This window comes from Scophthalmus maximus, chromosome 8, assembly GCF_022379125.1.
Source record: "Scophthalmus maximus strain ysfricsl-2021 chromosome 8, ASM2237912v1, whole genome shotgun sequence".
Taxonomy (NCBI): Eukaryota; Metazoa; Chordata; class Actinopteri; order Pleuronectiformes; family Scophthalmidae; genus Scophthalmus; species Scophthalmus maximus.
In genome coordinates this window covers 23,350,942-23,366,079 of record NC_061522.1, presented here as the reverse complement: position 1 = coordinate 23,366,079, position 15,138 = coordinate 23,350,942, and the positions used below count along the sequence as shown (strand labels likewise).

The following is a 15,138-nucleotide window of genomic DNA, read 5'->3' as shown; positions in this document are numbered from 1 at the left end:
AACAATGAATGCCGTAGTTTATATTACTTTTCTTTTGACTTTTAATATAATGTAAGATATCAAGTGTATCCTTTTCTATACTCACCATCAGTTCTATTTTTCTCAGCACAGTGATATACAATTGTGCTTTTTTCTTATGCCTGACTATTACTTTTGTGTATATGGTATTTCATAGTTATTATTATTCTTTGGTACAAATTAAAGAAATATCTGCATCCTTCAGTTAAGAAGTAATACCACATTATTAAAGTTACTCATTACTCTGTCTCAGGTAAAAGTCCTGAAGCAGCATTATGAAGTATTATCAATAAAATGTACTTGAGTAATTAGAGTAAAAGGACTCAATGCGGAGGAATGACAATATTAGCACTCATATATTAATGTCAAAGCAGAATGTTGTAGCTAATGATTTTTTTTTATTATGGATTAATCTGCTGATTATTTTCTCTTGATCAGTTGATTGGTTTGTGAAAATTCTTAAAATAGCAAGAAAAGAAAGCACCAGTCTTTTTCTACAGAGCAAACAGTCTGCAGCGAAGTCAGAGTACACCTTAAACAAGCTACTGTACATTTTCTCAAACATGGTTTCTGCCATGTGATGTCATTCTTATCACACGGATGTATGTTCAAGTGTTCATGTTTCTGATCAGTTTGATTTTAATTAGGGGTTTTTCATACTTAAAAAAAAAAGGATGACATGTCATGATTGACATCTGAGACTAAAGAAGAATCCTTCAATGTTTCTCCCAGGACTTTATTTGAGACAGGGTGGATCTCAGCATGACGACCACAACATTATGCACTTACACCCAAGATAATGACAATAATTAATGTACACTTGTGTGACATCAAAACTAAAGCAGGATGACGTCTGCCGTCGGTGTCGCAGCATGTCTCAGTCCGTGTTTGAGTCCAGGGGGACAGTGACGACAAAAGCACACGGTCCCCACTGGTGAGCCAACACTGGTCCATGCTGTCAGACTGACAGGCAGTGTAGTGGTCGCCATCCTACACTCATGTTTGTGTGTGTACAATAAATATGTAATGCCATGGAAAGAAATCTGAAACATGTCAAACAATGAATGGGATGTTTGAAACAAAGGATCCGTCATCAAATCCAAATCCAACCCTGAAGCACATCCGTTACAGCTGAGTCTGTCTTCTTACAATATGTACAGTATGGACGTACAGTGTGTGTGTGTGTGTGTGTCAGAGAGGTTATGTTGGTATGTGCTAAATGTACACTGTCTGTGTATGTGCGTGTGGATGTGTGGTGACTATCGATAAAGGTAATCTGCTTGTATGTTGGCGGCTATCTCTGCTTCCCACTTGTCTCCGTTGTTGAGGAGCTTCTCCTTGTTGTAGAGCAGCTCTTCATGGGTCTCCGTGGAAAACTCAAAGTTAGGACCCTGCACAAAAACACAGAGTGAGAGAGAGAGGGGAGTGTAAGAGAGGAGGACCACCACCACAGTTGAGCGTCATGAAAACTTGCAGTAGTTCAAGATGCGTCATTTTTCCAATGGTAACACTGAGAGGATAAACAGGCCGAACCAGTGAGACAGAGGGTCTGCAGCATGTGCAAACCCTGATCTCAAGCGTTAACCTGAGTTTTCAGGTGTCATGATGTTGGTTTACCATCAGGACTCATCCTTGACTTGAACGAGAAGTGGTAAGCAGAATGGCAGCAATTGATAGTCACCCGCATGCCACGAAGACACGCCCCTACTCAGGGCAACTGATTAGATATTGTTTGGTTACGGTTTGGGTCAGGATGATACTGTCTAACTACTTTGGTACAAACCCATTCATCCACCAGTGTGGCGGAGAGTATTCTGAGATTTACTTGTGGCTGACCAGTGGCGGCTGGCAAATAGAGGGCGCTGGGTCGTATTAATGTTTGGCCACTAGGTGGTGCCCTTGAGAAAGGTGAGAGGGTTTTGTAGCAGAAGTTTGGTGGAGTTTAACCTCGAACTCACTCTCTAGATCACTTGATTCCTTATATCCACTGAAGTGTTTAACTAACGATTGGTTTCTTGACTACTCTGACAGACGCTGCTATGTGTTCAAGGCGGTAAAGACACGGACAGTACGTCTGAACATGCTGAGGAGTGGATTTTTGTGCTGTACCATGACACAGGATTACACACACACCTCTACAATGGCATCCACAGGACACGCCTCCTGACAGAAGCCGCAGTAGATGCATTTGGTCATGTCGATGTCGTAGCGAGTCGTCCGCCTGCTGCCGTCGGCGCGGGTCTCGGCTTCGATGGTGATGGCCTGGACACACACAAACATGAACAATAGGCACTGATGGTGCTCTGGTGCTTCGTTTGCTGATATTTAGATTATTATTATAGTGCGTGTGTCTGTACCTGGGCAGGGCAGATGGCTTCACACAGCTTGCAGGCGATACAGCGCTCCTCTCCTGAAGGATACCTGGTGCAACATGGTTACAGAGACTTTGTTCAGCTTCCCCTCCGGTTCGTTGGAGTCAGTTATTTTACAATGGACAGACACGCTTGTTGTGAACAACCTACAGCCACCAATATGATGATGTTATCTACTGTGAAAAACTAATAAGACTCTATTTGACTGACGACACAGTGTGCACCATCCAAAGCGTGTGTTGCTGGGTCACTCTCACCTGCGCAGGGCGTGCTCTCCCCTGAAGCGAGGCGACAGCGGCCCCTTCTCAAACGGGTAGTTGATGGTGGCGGGCTCTCTGAACAGGTAGCTCATCGTCATGCCCAGACCTGACGACACAACACCGTCAGTCACAGTGAGAAAACACTGACACATGCAGCAGCAGGACACACTCCACATTGTACAATACTATACTACCTTAAATGTAACAATATTTAGCTTCACACTACTTCAGCCACCAGGCTCCTCTCCTCTCCTCTGAACCAGGCAGACAGACTCCCTCTCCACATTTAACGTTAGACTTTAAAAAGAGTAAGAGCTGCTCAGGTGTTTCTCTCCCCATTACATGTGACTAACTCTGTTGTCTCTCTCTCCAGAGCTGCACATTGAATGTGGTTATGTCTTGTGTTGCCCAATTGCATTATGGTTCCTCTGCTCACGTTGACTTAGAAGTTCTCAACTTTTCAAGGTGCAGCACAGGCAGCAGCCGATCCAATCAACGACAAACGATCAAGGCATTTTTAACTGATCGGGATCCGCTCCAATGAGCACGAATATCGGCCTCTTTTGTTTCACGTCAGCTGTAATAGGGTCTGGTTGCAGACCCCTGCAGCTGTGGAACTTCACGATAGCTAGACCCGAAACACGTGACGATGGTGTTTGTTTAGTTTCACTCGCGCGTATAATACGAGAGAGAAGATCGAGCATTTCTACTCTGCACCCGCACAGAACGTTATACACGAGCGTAAAACAAGCTCTGCGCGCAGGGCTAAAAAAACTTGATTGGGACATCCCTTGCAATAACAGGTCCCGTCCAACTTCAAACATCAGAATGGAGGAGAGATTGATTCCTGCGTAGCAGAATTACCCTGCTGGTGATCAGACGTAATGATGAGAAACAGGCCCTGAGAGAGGAGGCAGCTGGTAAACTGAGCAAACCTCGCTAGGAAGTCGGTCATGACAGACAAAGTTCTGAGAGTTCTTGTTCTGAGTGGAAAACTGTGATTGGTTGTGGATTTCATAACAGGTCAGCTGACCTCTGAACAGCTCCGTCCACAGCAGCGTCTGAGCAGCTCGGTCTGTGATGGACTTCATGTCTGTGGGAATCTCCTCGGCATTCACATACTCTGCAAAACACACATCAGGTGAGGGCGGTTGTGTGACTTATTTCAACTTCGATAATTACTGCTGCCTACAGCTAAAAAGAATTTCACAAAACATTATTATATTTCATTTCGAGTTTGAGTAAATCACTTTTCATACAATATTAATACCGTGCATCTCCCACATTGTTCTCATTTTTGAGATGCACCTGTATAGCAAAACAATATTTTCATGTAGAACCTCCAAAAAATGATCCACACACAATATTACTCATGATTATAAATTAACATTTGAGTCAGACTTCTCTCTGCAGCAGCAACAGTCTGACTTTATCTATTTCACATGTTCATACTAGTTTGCTGATCATCAGACCAAAAAGGCAAAAATACTCAACTCATAAACGTAATAAAATGCCCCTGCTTATTTACAGTTTATCTTTGGACAAACTTTGACTAATAAAAATCAAAATCGCTTTTGTTTGTTGCTGTAACTGAATAAACCTGCACGTGTCAGTGTTTCTTCTTATATCATGTCAAAAACCTCACTCATGGTTCCGATGTCGCTGATGATGAACATGAATGTGTGGAAGAAGCATCCAGATTTAACTGAGCCAGTTGATGACAACCAGATAATGAAAACATATTCTGGGTATGTTGAACGTACTTTATAAGAAAGGCCCCCAAAAAAAGCCCTTCAAAAGGAGACACATCAGTGTGCTGTAGTCGTACTTACTGAATCCTCCCCTCTGTGCAGAGACACTGAAGGACCTCACCAGATTTTGACTGGTCACAAAGGTGCCTGGGGTAAAAAATAAAGGGCATTTTCATTAAGATCGCTGTGTGAGAAATGTTCATTCAATTTTTCTGAAATATCATCGCATTACACCACTTCACACTACAACAAAGATGTCTGCAGACACTTGATCTGTGCTTCATATTACAGCATGTGGTATAAAACCTCTGGTTCATCAGAGTGTAACCATGATTGAATTATATCTAGTGCAAATGTTTTATTAAAGTCACGGTGGCTTGACTGGATTGTCGTCTTGATGTGTTTATCCGTGGTGAGAGCTCTTACCTGGCCTTGACCCGCAGCGAAGTAAACGCAATGTTGCAGCCATGACGTCTTCGCAGCTGAAACCACACACACACACACACACACACACACACACACACACACACACACACACACAGAAAAATGTTTTGCTATTATCATCATTTATATTTATAATTTTAAGAAAACTGGTATCTGCACATTCCTCGCTACGCCGGACTGTACACCATGATCTGAACTGTGCAAGTTGTTTCTGACAAATACTAATAGTGGCATTTCAACGTGTCAGATTGAAGTCAGTGTTGCCAGGTTGGGAGAGGGTTTTGTTCTCTGATTAGGGCGGTGGGAAATCATTTGGATTGCTGTTAGTACAATAAGGCTTGTTTCCACCTACCCTATGTATTCGTGTGTGTGTGTATATATATATATATAATATACTGTGTATACGTAAATAAACACTCCCGTGCTCACACGCATCAACGCCAACCCCTTGCCCTTCATGTCAACCGAGCAACAGGCTGTGTAGCTTGCTCTTGTCGATCGACACTGACGCTTACTGACGCCGGAAAATGGACGAATGTTGCGATCGGCGTCCACCTCCCTGCACGGGACGAACTTCACCGTAACCCGCCACCTTCCGCTAACCCTGAAGTGCGTTTGGCGTTAGCATCAGACGATGCGTGACATTGTTCATCTTGACAGCAGAGGCTCACACACGCTCACACTCTCACTCTCACTCACACACACACACTGTCTCTCTCTCACTAAACACTAAACCCTCCCGAGACATCACTGCTCACCACACGTCCGTTGATTTTTGGCTTCACTTGGTCAAGTGCCCCGGTTCATTGCTACACTCAAGCTAGCACCCAGCACACACTGTCAAGGACTTTTGCACAAAGGTCGCCTCGGGTGAAGCGAGGGTAAATCTTATCCCCCGCGAGATTGGATGTGAATGATAATCCATCCGCCGCCCGGTGTGACGTGAAGAATGTGTATAAGGAAGGCGCCTCTGAGAGTTCGAAGGGTTTTAAACTCACCGAAATGTCGCTATTTGGCCTTCTGAACCAGAACAGCGGACGATTTAGCGGACGGACCGTGCGTCTACAGGAAGTCGCACAGCGTGTTACGTCACGGCACGTTAGGGCCGCCCGCCGTGCAACGTAGCTTCTTATTTATTTATTTATTTATTCATTCATTTATTTTTATTTTTGTTCTTTCTGTGAAGATCACCCAAAAAACTTTTTTTCACCTTTTTTGTCATTGTTCACACACCAGAAAAATTCTGCAGAACTTCATTGGCTTCATCATTGACCATTTCTATAAAGATGTTGCTTCATTAATGTGGGAGAATGTTTTTTCAAAAGCCAAAGAGAAAAGAAGTACTTTATAATGAATCTCTTTATTCTAATGGCAAAATTTCATGTTCATATGTGTAAATTCAGCGGTGAAAAAACCCCTAACTTTGCCGTTCTCCCCCATGAGGTTGAACATTATTTTAAATTTAGTTTCTAAAAACAGCCACAAAAAGGCTTTGAAAACCTTCAACATGTGGATCTCTTTAATTATTATTTCTTAAATATAGGCTACCCCTGGCATTGTAATTGTTATATGTTCTTTGTATACGCTTTTGTATACCTTTGTATGATAGGATGTTGTTGTGAGTGTGTTTATATATATATGAAACTACAGCACACCCCTGGCAAAGCATAAAAAAAGTGTTTTGTACGATGAAATGAAATGTATCTATCTGTTTGACTGTTTCTCTGTCCACCTTTCCCTCCTCTCTGACATTGTCAGAAACAGCTGTAGGGTTGTGTAAGGATTCGTGGTTTAACTTCATGTGCATCTGAGGGTTTATTAATGAAGAGGTATTTCATCAGGTCATCGATTTTAACATGCCCAGCTAAAGTAAGATACAGGGCAGCAGATACTTGTAGTTGTTGTTCAGTCCTCACCCACAGGATGATGATGGCAGTAGTAATAGAAGCTGAATCAATGCAAACACACACACACACACATACACATGCACACACCTTGCGTCAGAGCTACTGGAGTCAAGGTAATGGAGCGTGTGTCTTTTAATTGAAAATGGATTTGATGACACATCCATCCCAGTTATCCACTACAAACACCTGGCACCTATCGTTGGAGGCTGTGGGCCGACGGCTGTGCGTGAAAGTAAGTGTTTGCTCTTTCTCTATCAAAGTATAAGTATGCAAATTGTAAGACAAGGAGAGATGTGGGATATCAATAGGTGGTGACCATCTCACCCTTTAATGCACTAGTGTCTAACACACCATTACTGTAGTGTACAATCACGTGTTCTTTGTTATATTTTTCAACTGTTCACTGTTTGACCAGCATTATTCTTAAACCATACAGATACAATATGGGTTTTTTTACATTTCTATGTACGTGTTTTTGTAGACACTCTGAGTACTTTTGTTCCATTTCATGTATTTGTATTGTCAGTTATATTGTGATTGAAACCCAGATCCTGTTTTTACCTTTAGTTTATTTGACATAATGACAACTATAATTGTGAGTTGACACCTTCTGAAACATTTTACTTATATACTTATTATTTTAATGTGCTATAACAGGTGACCCTGTTGTTATAAAACCTCAGTCAGCAATAGCAACTTTAGTGCGGTGGACACCATCTTTCCCAGGTCGCCGCACAGTTGCTTGATTTTAAAGTCTGCTCTGCCCTTTGTCCTCCAGTGGCTGAATGGCTTAATGGGACTGTATTCATAGAATATCTGTGGCCAGAGGCAGAGAAGTGGCTGCTGGTGGCCATGCTGGGACTGGAGATGACCATGGGGGTTGTGGGAAACTGTCTTGTTCTGTTGGTCAAAATCACGGTGAGGTCGGAGGTTTGTTCCTTATGTTAGTGTGAAATGTTATTCGTGTCAGTAGTGTCACTATTGTTTGATCTCAACCTATTTTCTTCTCATGTCTTCCATTTTCAGTGCAGGGGTCAGTTCGGCTGCCGTTACTGGCTTCCTTTCATCAGTCTTACGTTGTCAGATTTAGGTACAACTCACTCTGACACCAACACCAGTGCATTAAAAGAATATATCCTGTAACTTCCTTTCCTCTCGACCCACCTCATCATTGCAACTGATTCTAGTATTGTAACAGATACATCTTTTCTTTTAATGAACCACTGTGTTGTGAAGGCTGCTCCCTTCTTATCATCTCCGGCTCCCTGCTTGCCATGCTGACAGGAGGTCAGAGGTCGCCGTGGTGTGAGGTCGTCAGCCTGCTGAAGTTTGCCTTTATCACATCGTCCATAGGGAGCATAGGTACCAAACAGCCCTATACATACACAGACCGTATAGACCGTTTGAAAGATGTTCTCCAATCAGTCAAAGTCAAAGTAAACTTCCTACATTAAGGCTTGAATTCAAGGTCTGTTGATCTAAGTTCATTTTAAATGATTTGTTTTATTGCTTAGCTTTAAACTATGCTTGATAGAGGAGCAGCCATCATGAGAACAAGGACAATTCCTGTTTTCTAGTTGTGCATCAGTAGAATAGGAGGATTGTTTCAGGACCCAGTAAGTCCCAGTAAATCCAGCACAAACACCAGCTCCTAGATGTGACCAGGAGACTGGTCTTTACTGAGCATAATAATGCTGTAGCTTTGGTTCTCAGCTCTAATACTCAAAATACTCAGAGTGTGTGTATGTGTGTGTGTTTGTGTGTGTGTGTGTGTGTGTGTGTGTGTTTGTGTGTGTGTGATCAGTTCAGACCAACAGGATTTTATTACAGACAGATCGAATGAAGAAAATAACAATGACTTTGTTTAAAAAATATATACTATATATATATAAAATATTCACTTGCTGATAAATGTATCCCACCCACTGACAGGTGCCATTGTAACGGGATAACCAACACCTGTCAGTGTATTGTTATGATGGTTGGTGTAAATGGACTGTATCTATATAGCACTCTTCTAGACTTTTCTAGACAACTCAAAGTGATTTACAGGACACGTCACATTGACCCATTCACCCATTCACACACACACACACACACACACACACACACACACACACAGCGCTGCTATTTACCTATCACCTATCACATTCATACACTGACGGTAACAGAAAGGCAGAGGACATTTAGGCTTAAGCTGGGAAGCTGGGATCGAACCACCGACCTTCCATAAAAAGGGGAACTGTGTAATGAAAATTTAAAAAAAAAACACTCTGAAAGGATAATGTAGCAGAAAAAGGATAAAAATCAAGTAAGTTCAGTTACTTCTAAATTATACTCGAGTTGAGCAAATGTAATTAGTCACGTTCATCAGTGCCATTGCAGCAGTAGTCATGTCACCGAAGCAGTATAGTAACTACAGTAGTAGACGACAGCGTCACGATTGGTCGACGCAGTCACTGTAAGGTTTCTGTTTTCCTTTCCAGCTATCCTCTGTGTGCAGCGGCTGATCGGCAGGGCCTCCACTGGAGGGGCTCTCTTTGCTGTCATGGTGGCTGCGTGCTCAGCCTCGTGGGTGACGGGGGTTGTGTTTGGGAGTGTCCCGGTCACCTACGCCTGGATCAGGTACATATGGCCTTCTGTTGGCATGTTAGTGAGAAATCATAGTTTCAGGACCATGAATAGAGTACTTTATTTATATGAGGAGAAGAAAAAGGTGGATATTCTACAAGGTAAAAGAATTTGAGCTGTGCTGTGTAATTTATATCCACGAGTCTTCAGTCGAGAGCTGTAATTTAACTTTAATAGCATGAGAAGCCAAAATATAAAGTAAAACCAAAGCTGTGCTGTAAATGAGAGCATTTTGCCATTGCTGTTTTGAATAAGTAATGCCAGTTTGTTTGTTCTTATAAGACAGGTTGTTGGGGGAGTTCTGCCACAAGGGGGGAGTAATGTTGAACAAGTTTATGGGAACATTACAGATATTGTTTCAGCAATTAATTACACAATAGGTTTACCTTGTGTCAGTTTAAGGTGCCACTCTGTTGTGCTGTTAATCCACTGCTGGCATCCCTGTGTGTGCGTCCGTAAAGAATACATGCATTGTCATTGCACTGATATTAATTGTGTAATCATTATGTATATAATCAAAAATGCACAATTTATTAACATACATTGGACAGTTTCTTACTGTTTGGAGTACGAGGGAGCTTACGGTAACAATAAGGAATTATAAACAGAACTCTTTGTGTATTTATTATTCATAATAAAAACTTTTAAAATGACACCCTATAACTTCTATTCTCAAACAACTGGAGAAGGAGAACGACTTCCTGCTGTGTTCATATCCACCAGTCTCCACTCACCCATCTTCTTTTTCCTCCAGGTACGACAGTGCCGAGATGCTGTGCGCTGTCTTCTGGGAGAGCAGCTACTCGGACATGTTGGTCTACATCCTCTGTGCTTTCTCCGTCTGTATCTTCCTCCCCTTTCTCCTCATCATCGCCTGCTCCCTGCTGAGCGCTGCAGGCTGTGGCTCAAGCTGCAACAGGTGAATCACCCTTTCAAAGGTCCTTTCAAGCTGGACACTGCTCAGATGACATTTTAGTTAGTAAAAAATATGTAAATGTTGTTTATGTTTTACGCCTGGCAACAAAAAGTGGACACATGTTAAAGGCCGCATTCCGCATTTCCCATAAGTGTGGCATTTATGGCTCTATGGGTCATTCTGACTTTACATTCTCCACCTTGTAAAGATCCAGGAACCCAAACATTGCAAGCTGCCTACACCTTTACAAATATTCCTTTTTTTCTTGATTTCATTGTTGCTTTATGGTTGTTTTGTGTCTCCTTATGGTCAAATTGAGTCACTTGTGTGTCTTTTTGTGGTCATCTTGAGTATCTTTGTGGTCGACTTGTGTCCCTGTGTGGTTGTTAGGTGTCTCTCTGTGGTCATTTGTGTTTCCCCACTGTTCTTTATGGCTTTCAAACAAGTCATATTAACAAATACTATACACAAAGAGGCTCCGTGGACCGTCCATTATCCATCCGTGCTGATACTATGACACAACGACTCTATAACTGAGCAGTCACAACTGAGTTCTAATACAGAGATACCTGTGATATGTAATGTGCTTGCCACTGGTTGGATGTGTGTAGGTGTGTGTGTGTGTGTGTGTGTAAGATAAGCCATCTTGTTTCTCCCTTCCCTCAGTGATGATGAAGCAGACCTGTCTGCAGTCACTCCTCTGCTGGTGGCCTCCTACATGTTCTGCTACACTCCCTTTGCTGTGTCCGAGGTGACAAACAACACACGAGCTGACTTATCCGCAGGTACACAGGTGGACAAACCACGGAGTTTTCCACTCATATACTGTCTCTTTGTTTCTTTCTCCCCATTGACCAATCAGCTGATCCTGCTGGGTAGGCTGGACCTGTCGCCGGCACCCGATTGGCTAAGGACATTGTCATCAGTGATGTCCTACCTGGACTGTGGCCTGAATCCTCTCATCTACTGCTCCCACCAGGACTTCAGGGAGGCCGGCCTGGCCCTGTTGTGGACCAGTAGGAAACCACAGTCTGAGCCTGTCCTCACCGCTATTGTTAAACGCGAGCTGTGAGGGTGTCTACATTTAAAGAGGAGAAACCAACAATGATGCATTTAATAAACATGTATTTCTTATCCTTTCAATATATTAAAATATCAAGTCATTTAGCTTCTGTTTAATGTGTTAAAAGAAAATAAATATACATTCTTTTTGTGCATGATCACATTTCTCAGAAATTCAGTTTCAGTTTCAGCAGAATATCAAGGTGAATTCAAACCATAAAGACCCAGTTGTGACCCGAGAGCTTAACTATACCTTTAAGACTAAAATGTTTTCATGTTGTGAATTTTTGAAACAAGTTCCACATTCAGGGCTGCAACTAACGGTTATTTTCATAATCGATTAATCCGACGATTATTTTCTCGATTAAACGATTAGTTGTTGGTCCATAAAATGTTGATCGTGTTTCCCAAAATAGTTGGCGATTAATTTAGTAATCGATTACTAATCGATTAACGGTTGCAGCTCTAACCACATTTATACCTGCATTCAAATTTGGGTGATTGGACCTCCAGAGTTAGGCAAATGCATTAGTCAATCCATGTACAAAAACTACGTTTCAGTCAGGACCACTATAATCGTATCAAAAGTAATTCATTTCAATAATTGCAACGTTTTATTTGGCAGTATGGCTGTTCTGTTCTGGGACCTCCCTGCCCTTCCACATGCAAACGTGGAAAGCCTAAGGTAAGGAGAGCAAACCTCTCTACCTTTCCATGAGCCTTCAAGGAATGAGGCAGGGAGAGCAGCAGCTGAAAACCCCCAGCACAGAACAGGTTAGCCAAAAAGGACAACACGTGACACTGAGTAGGTCACATACAGTATGAACAGGAGGTGCTGGGTGTAGGCGGTTTGTGAAGTGGCTTGCAGTGAACGCTTCACTGATGGTTACCAGCTTCTTCTTTTCTTTACCGGATCTCAGTGTGAACACTGGAGACACACATCAATACCAGGTGTAAATGGCATCTGGTTAAAATCATACCGAGACACAATTTGGATATGAAACACACATTTTAATGCCAGGTGTAAATGGCATTAAGGATGATATCCAGATTGTGTCTTGATATGATTTAAACCAAGCTACATTTCCACTTAGTATCAATGTAATCTCCAGTGTCCACACTGACATTTGCTCCAGTTCACTAAAAGAGGTGCAGTGTAATTTTCAGAAAGACTTTATGGGCAGTATATTGTGTCAGAGGCTCCATTATGTATGTTTGTAGGGGGTAATAGTCTCACAACTATAATGTACTTTTTTTTTGTATAATCCTTCAGTAACATATTTAAACACCTAAATGCCATCAGTACTCTCAACACTCTAATCTAGCACAGGCCCCTGCACACCTCAACTTCCATATCTCATAATAAACTACTGTGCATTTTATTGGAGGGATTTTTCACAAATTATCAACCTTATTACTGGCTAATATAACTACGGCTGGGTTATAAAACGATAAGTCATTATTACTATAACAAGCTATAACAAAGGGTCAACACATATTGATTATGCATTGTGCAGGTATGGTGAGGTCTTTGTTTTTAATGTTCTATCCCAGTATTCATCAAGAGTTTTATACCCCAACCTTCCCCCAGGAGCAACAAGCTGTGCATAAACTTGGAGGAAATAACAATTTGATACATTAATTGTGATAATTATCAAAATCGACATGATGTGAAAAGTATCAAGATGTCCCCATTGGCCATATCACCCAGGCCAACGTATGGCAGATCAATGAAACATTAGTAATTGAAGTATTAACTTTTAATAAAGTCGTCTGTGGTGGCTTGTTTTGTGTGGGGCCAGAGGGAAGTGTGGTTGGTGAGCCGCTGCACAGTGCTCCTGTCACTCCCGCCGCGCCGCGCTCCTCCTCTGGACACCGTGCGTCAGTTCTGTCAGGAAACAAAAGCTGAAGTGGAACTGCAGCACGTCGCACACCTTGGACCAGAAGTGTCCGGTGAACCGCTGGAACAGTCGGTACCGAGCGAGCCAGTGGTCCAGCAGCTTCAGCGCCACGAAGCCCGCGCACGACAGCACCGCCAGCTGCAGGTAGGCCCGCGTGCGCCCGTCCCCGTGCGCCCGCTGCACTCGGACTGCCCGGTACACGGCGAGGCCCACGTGGCAGCCCAGCGCCAGCTCGAAGCCCCGCTCGTGCGCCAGCGCCAGGCCGTAGCTGAGGAGCGAACACGCCTCGAGTGCCGCGGCGCGCGGCGCACGCCGCTTCGCCGACTGGCGCTCGATGACGCTGATCCAGATCGGCACCCACGCGAAGATCGGTAGGGTGAACCACTGGTCGAGGACGGCGGGGGCGCGCCGAAGCACCGCGAGGCGCGTCCACTGCACGGGCGCGTAGAGGAGCGCCATGAAGGCGAACACTTGTCTCATGTAGCGGCTCTGCTCCGCCTCCTCGCCGCCTCGGCGCCGCAGCAGCCAGTACAGGCCCATGGCGATGTAAGCCAAGTTCACCAAACAGTTGCATGGCATCGCCAGAAAAGCGGGCAGGTGCTCGACCCGTCGCTCTGCGTAGTGAGCGTAAGACAAGTCCACCGCAACGTCGTCGAAGAGGCCGGTGTTGGCCAAGGCGACGCAGAGCAGGAAGGGGAGCAGGACGTGCAGCAGGGCGAGCTTCATGTCGCCGCACGCTCGGTTCTGACACTGCTCTGGGCGATTGTTGTGATTCCGGGGTTCAAAATCACATGGTAGGAAACGGAGGGTTTGGATTGGCTTCCTACTCACCCCGCCCCCTTGGTGCGTCGTCTATGTCCAGGCTATGGACCAGAGCCGTTTAACGAGAGTCGCGACAACGGTCCAAAGTCCAAAACGCTTGCACGTCACGTGACTCATGTAGACTTCAGATAGTTCCCGGAAGTTCTCGGCGCGCAATTCTTTCTTTTTTTCTTTCATTTTTTAAAATTGAACAAAGATCATAAACAGACTATTTGTCATTAAGATCTTAATATTAACCCTTCCAAAAAATCAAGGCACATTAGGATTCATTAAACAAGATTGTCAAATAATTACATGAAATAAATAATAATAATAATGATTTAATAATAATTTAATTACATAAAAAAAATAATGAAAAATAGATTTCCCTAAGCGCATAAGAGGTCATAGAGGTCTGTCCTCAAATATTTTCAAAGAATCATAAGCTCTGTGGAGCGATTTGGCCTGTTTCCTTTTCATGAGCTTTAAGGAACTCAGGTAATTTCAAACGAGTTCCCTTTAAATAACAGAGAAGGGGTTTCATTTTCATCCATTTGGATTTGTGGAGAAGAAAAATTTGCTTGTAGAATCAGATTGTTCGATATAGAGTCACTCTCAATGTCCGTTATGTTGACTCCAAAGACAATGTTATCTCTCGTGAGAGTGAACAGAATAATCGTGGTCAATAACCAGTTCTGCAAAGCCACCCAACATGGCGCACAATTCGAATCCATAATTCAGAGCGACAGAACTGCGATTTTTGGTAATTAGTAGTCAATAAATCAAATGTATAGATTTACAATGAAGTACACCGACATGCTCATGTACTCTATGTAGTTAGTCAAAACGTTTTTTCAAAGTAAAATTATTCTTTTTCTAACATGCTTTAATGAGCATCATTTGATTCATTTGTTGTGCTGATAATATACAATCTGATTATTTAAACTTCTTACCCTTCATAAGTGCAACACAGACAGTTCATTGATCCGCTCTCCTGCTACTCACTTCAGTTCTTAAATAGTACGTACAAAAATGTTCTTGCTTGAACACAGTGGTTGTTGGCCTTTGCCATTCC

The 15,138-nt window shown here is 43.1% G+C and overlaps 3 protein-coding genes across 4 annotated transcripts; 1 reads left to right on the top strand and 2 right to left on the bottom strand.

The window, feature by feature from the left end:
- Positions 1–738: 738 nt before the first annotated feature.
- Positions 739–5,939, bottom strand: ndufs8a (NADH:ubiquinone oxidoreductase core subunit S8a). Of its 2 annotated transcripts, none has more exons than XM_035637072.2 (8): positions 5,844–5,939; positions 4,828–4,883; positions 4,483–4,548; positions 3,684–3,773; positions 2,648–2,756; positions 2,376–2,439; positions 2,152–2,280; positions 739–1,409 (listed from the first exon to the last, which is right to left on the bottom strand). In XM_035637072.2, exons 2-8 carry the CDS (start codon positions 4,868–4,870, stop codon positions 1,278–1,280), a joined length of 633 nt encoding a protein of 210 aa, XP_035492965.1. In that variant the 5' UTR covers positions 4,871–4,883; positions 5,844–5,939; the 3' UTR covers positions 739–1,277. The 2 variants fall into 2 exon arrangements, with proteins under 2 accessions (XP_035492965.1, XP_035492966.1); XM_035637073.2 differs by lacking the exon at positions 5,844–5,939 and adding an exon at positions 5,604–5,749.
- Positions 5,940–7,195: 1,256 nt separating this feature from the next.
- On the top strand, positions 7,196–11,519 carry si:dkey-9i23.8 (visual pigment-like receptor peropsin). Its single transcript, XM_035637071.2, has 8 exons — positions 7,196–7,199; positions 7,531–7,670; positions 7,779–7,842; positions 7,962–8,114; positions 9,239–9,377; positions 10,138–10,302; positions 10,966–11,050; positions 11,162–11,519. Exons 1-8 carry the CDS (start codon positions 7,196–7,198, stop codon positions 11,369–11,371), a joined length of 960 nt encoding a protein of 319 aa, XP_035492964.2. The 3' UTR covers positions 11,372–11,519.
- A 1,344-nt stretch (positions 11,520–12,863) lies between these two features.
- Positions 12,864–14,149, bottom strand: tmem187 (transmembrane protein 187). The gene has a single exon (XM_035637070.2). It carries the CDS (start codon positions 13,986–13,988, stop codon positions 13,203–13,205), a length of 786 nt encoding a protein of 261 aa, XP_035492963.2. The 5' UTR covers positions 13,989–14,149; the 3' UTR covers positions 12,864–13,202.
- Positions 14,150–15,138: the final 989 nt, after the last annotated feature.

Excerpts from the sequence above, each read along its gene's own strand:
- ndufs8a (XM_035637072.2), bottom strand. The coding sequence starts at position 4,870 with ATGGCTGCAACATTGCGTTTACTTCGCTGCGGGTCAAGGCCAG. Across the intron at positions 3,774-4,482 it reads TGCACAGAGGGGAGGATTCA|AGTATGTGAATGCCGAGGAG; the intron begins GTAAGTACGACT and ends TGTGTTTTGCAG. Across the intron at positions 2,281-2,375 it reads AAGCCATCTGCCCTGCCCAG|GCCATCACCATCGAAGCCGA; the intron begins GTACAGACACAC and ends GTGTGTGTCCAG.
- si:dkey-9i23.8 (XM_035637071.2), top strand. Across the intron at positions 7,843-7,961 it reads TCTTACGTTGTCAGATTTAG|CTTTTAATGAACCACTGTGT; the intron begins GTACAACTCACT and ends GATACATCTTTT. Across the intron at positions 11,051-11,161 it reads CTCCCTTTGCTGTGTCCGAG|CTGATCCTGCTGGGTAGGCT; the intron begins GTGACAAACAAC and ends TTGACCAATCAG.
- tmem187 (XM_035637070.2), bottom strand. The coding sequence starts at position 13,988 with ATGAAGCTCGCCCTGCTGCACGTCCTGCTCCCCTTCCTGCTCTGCGTC.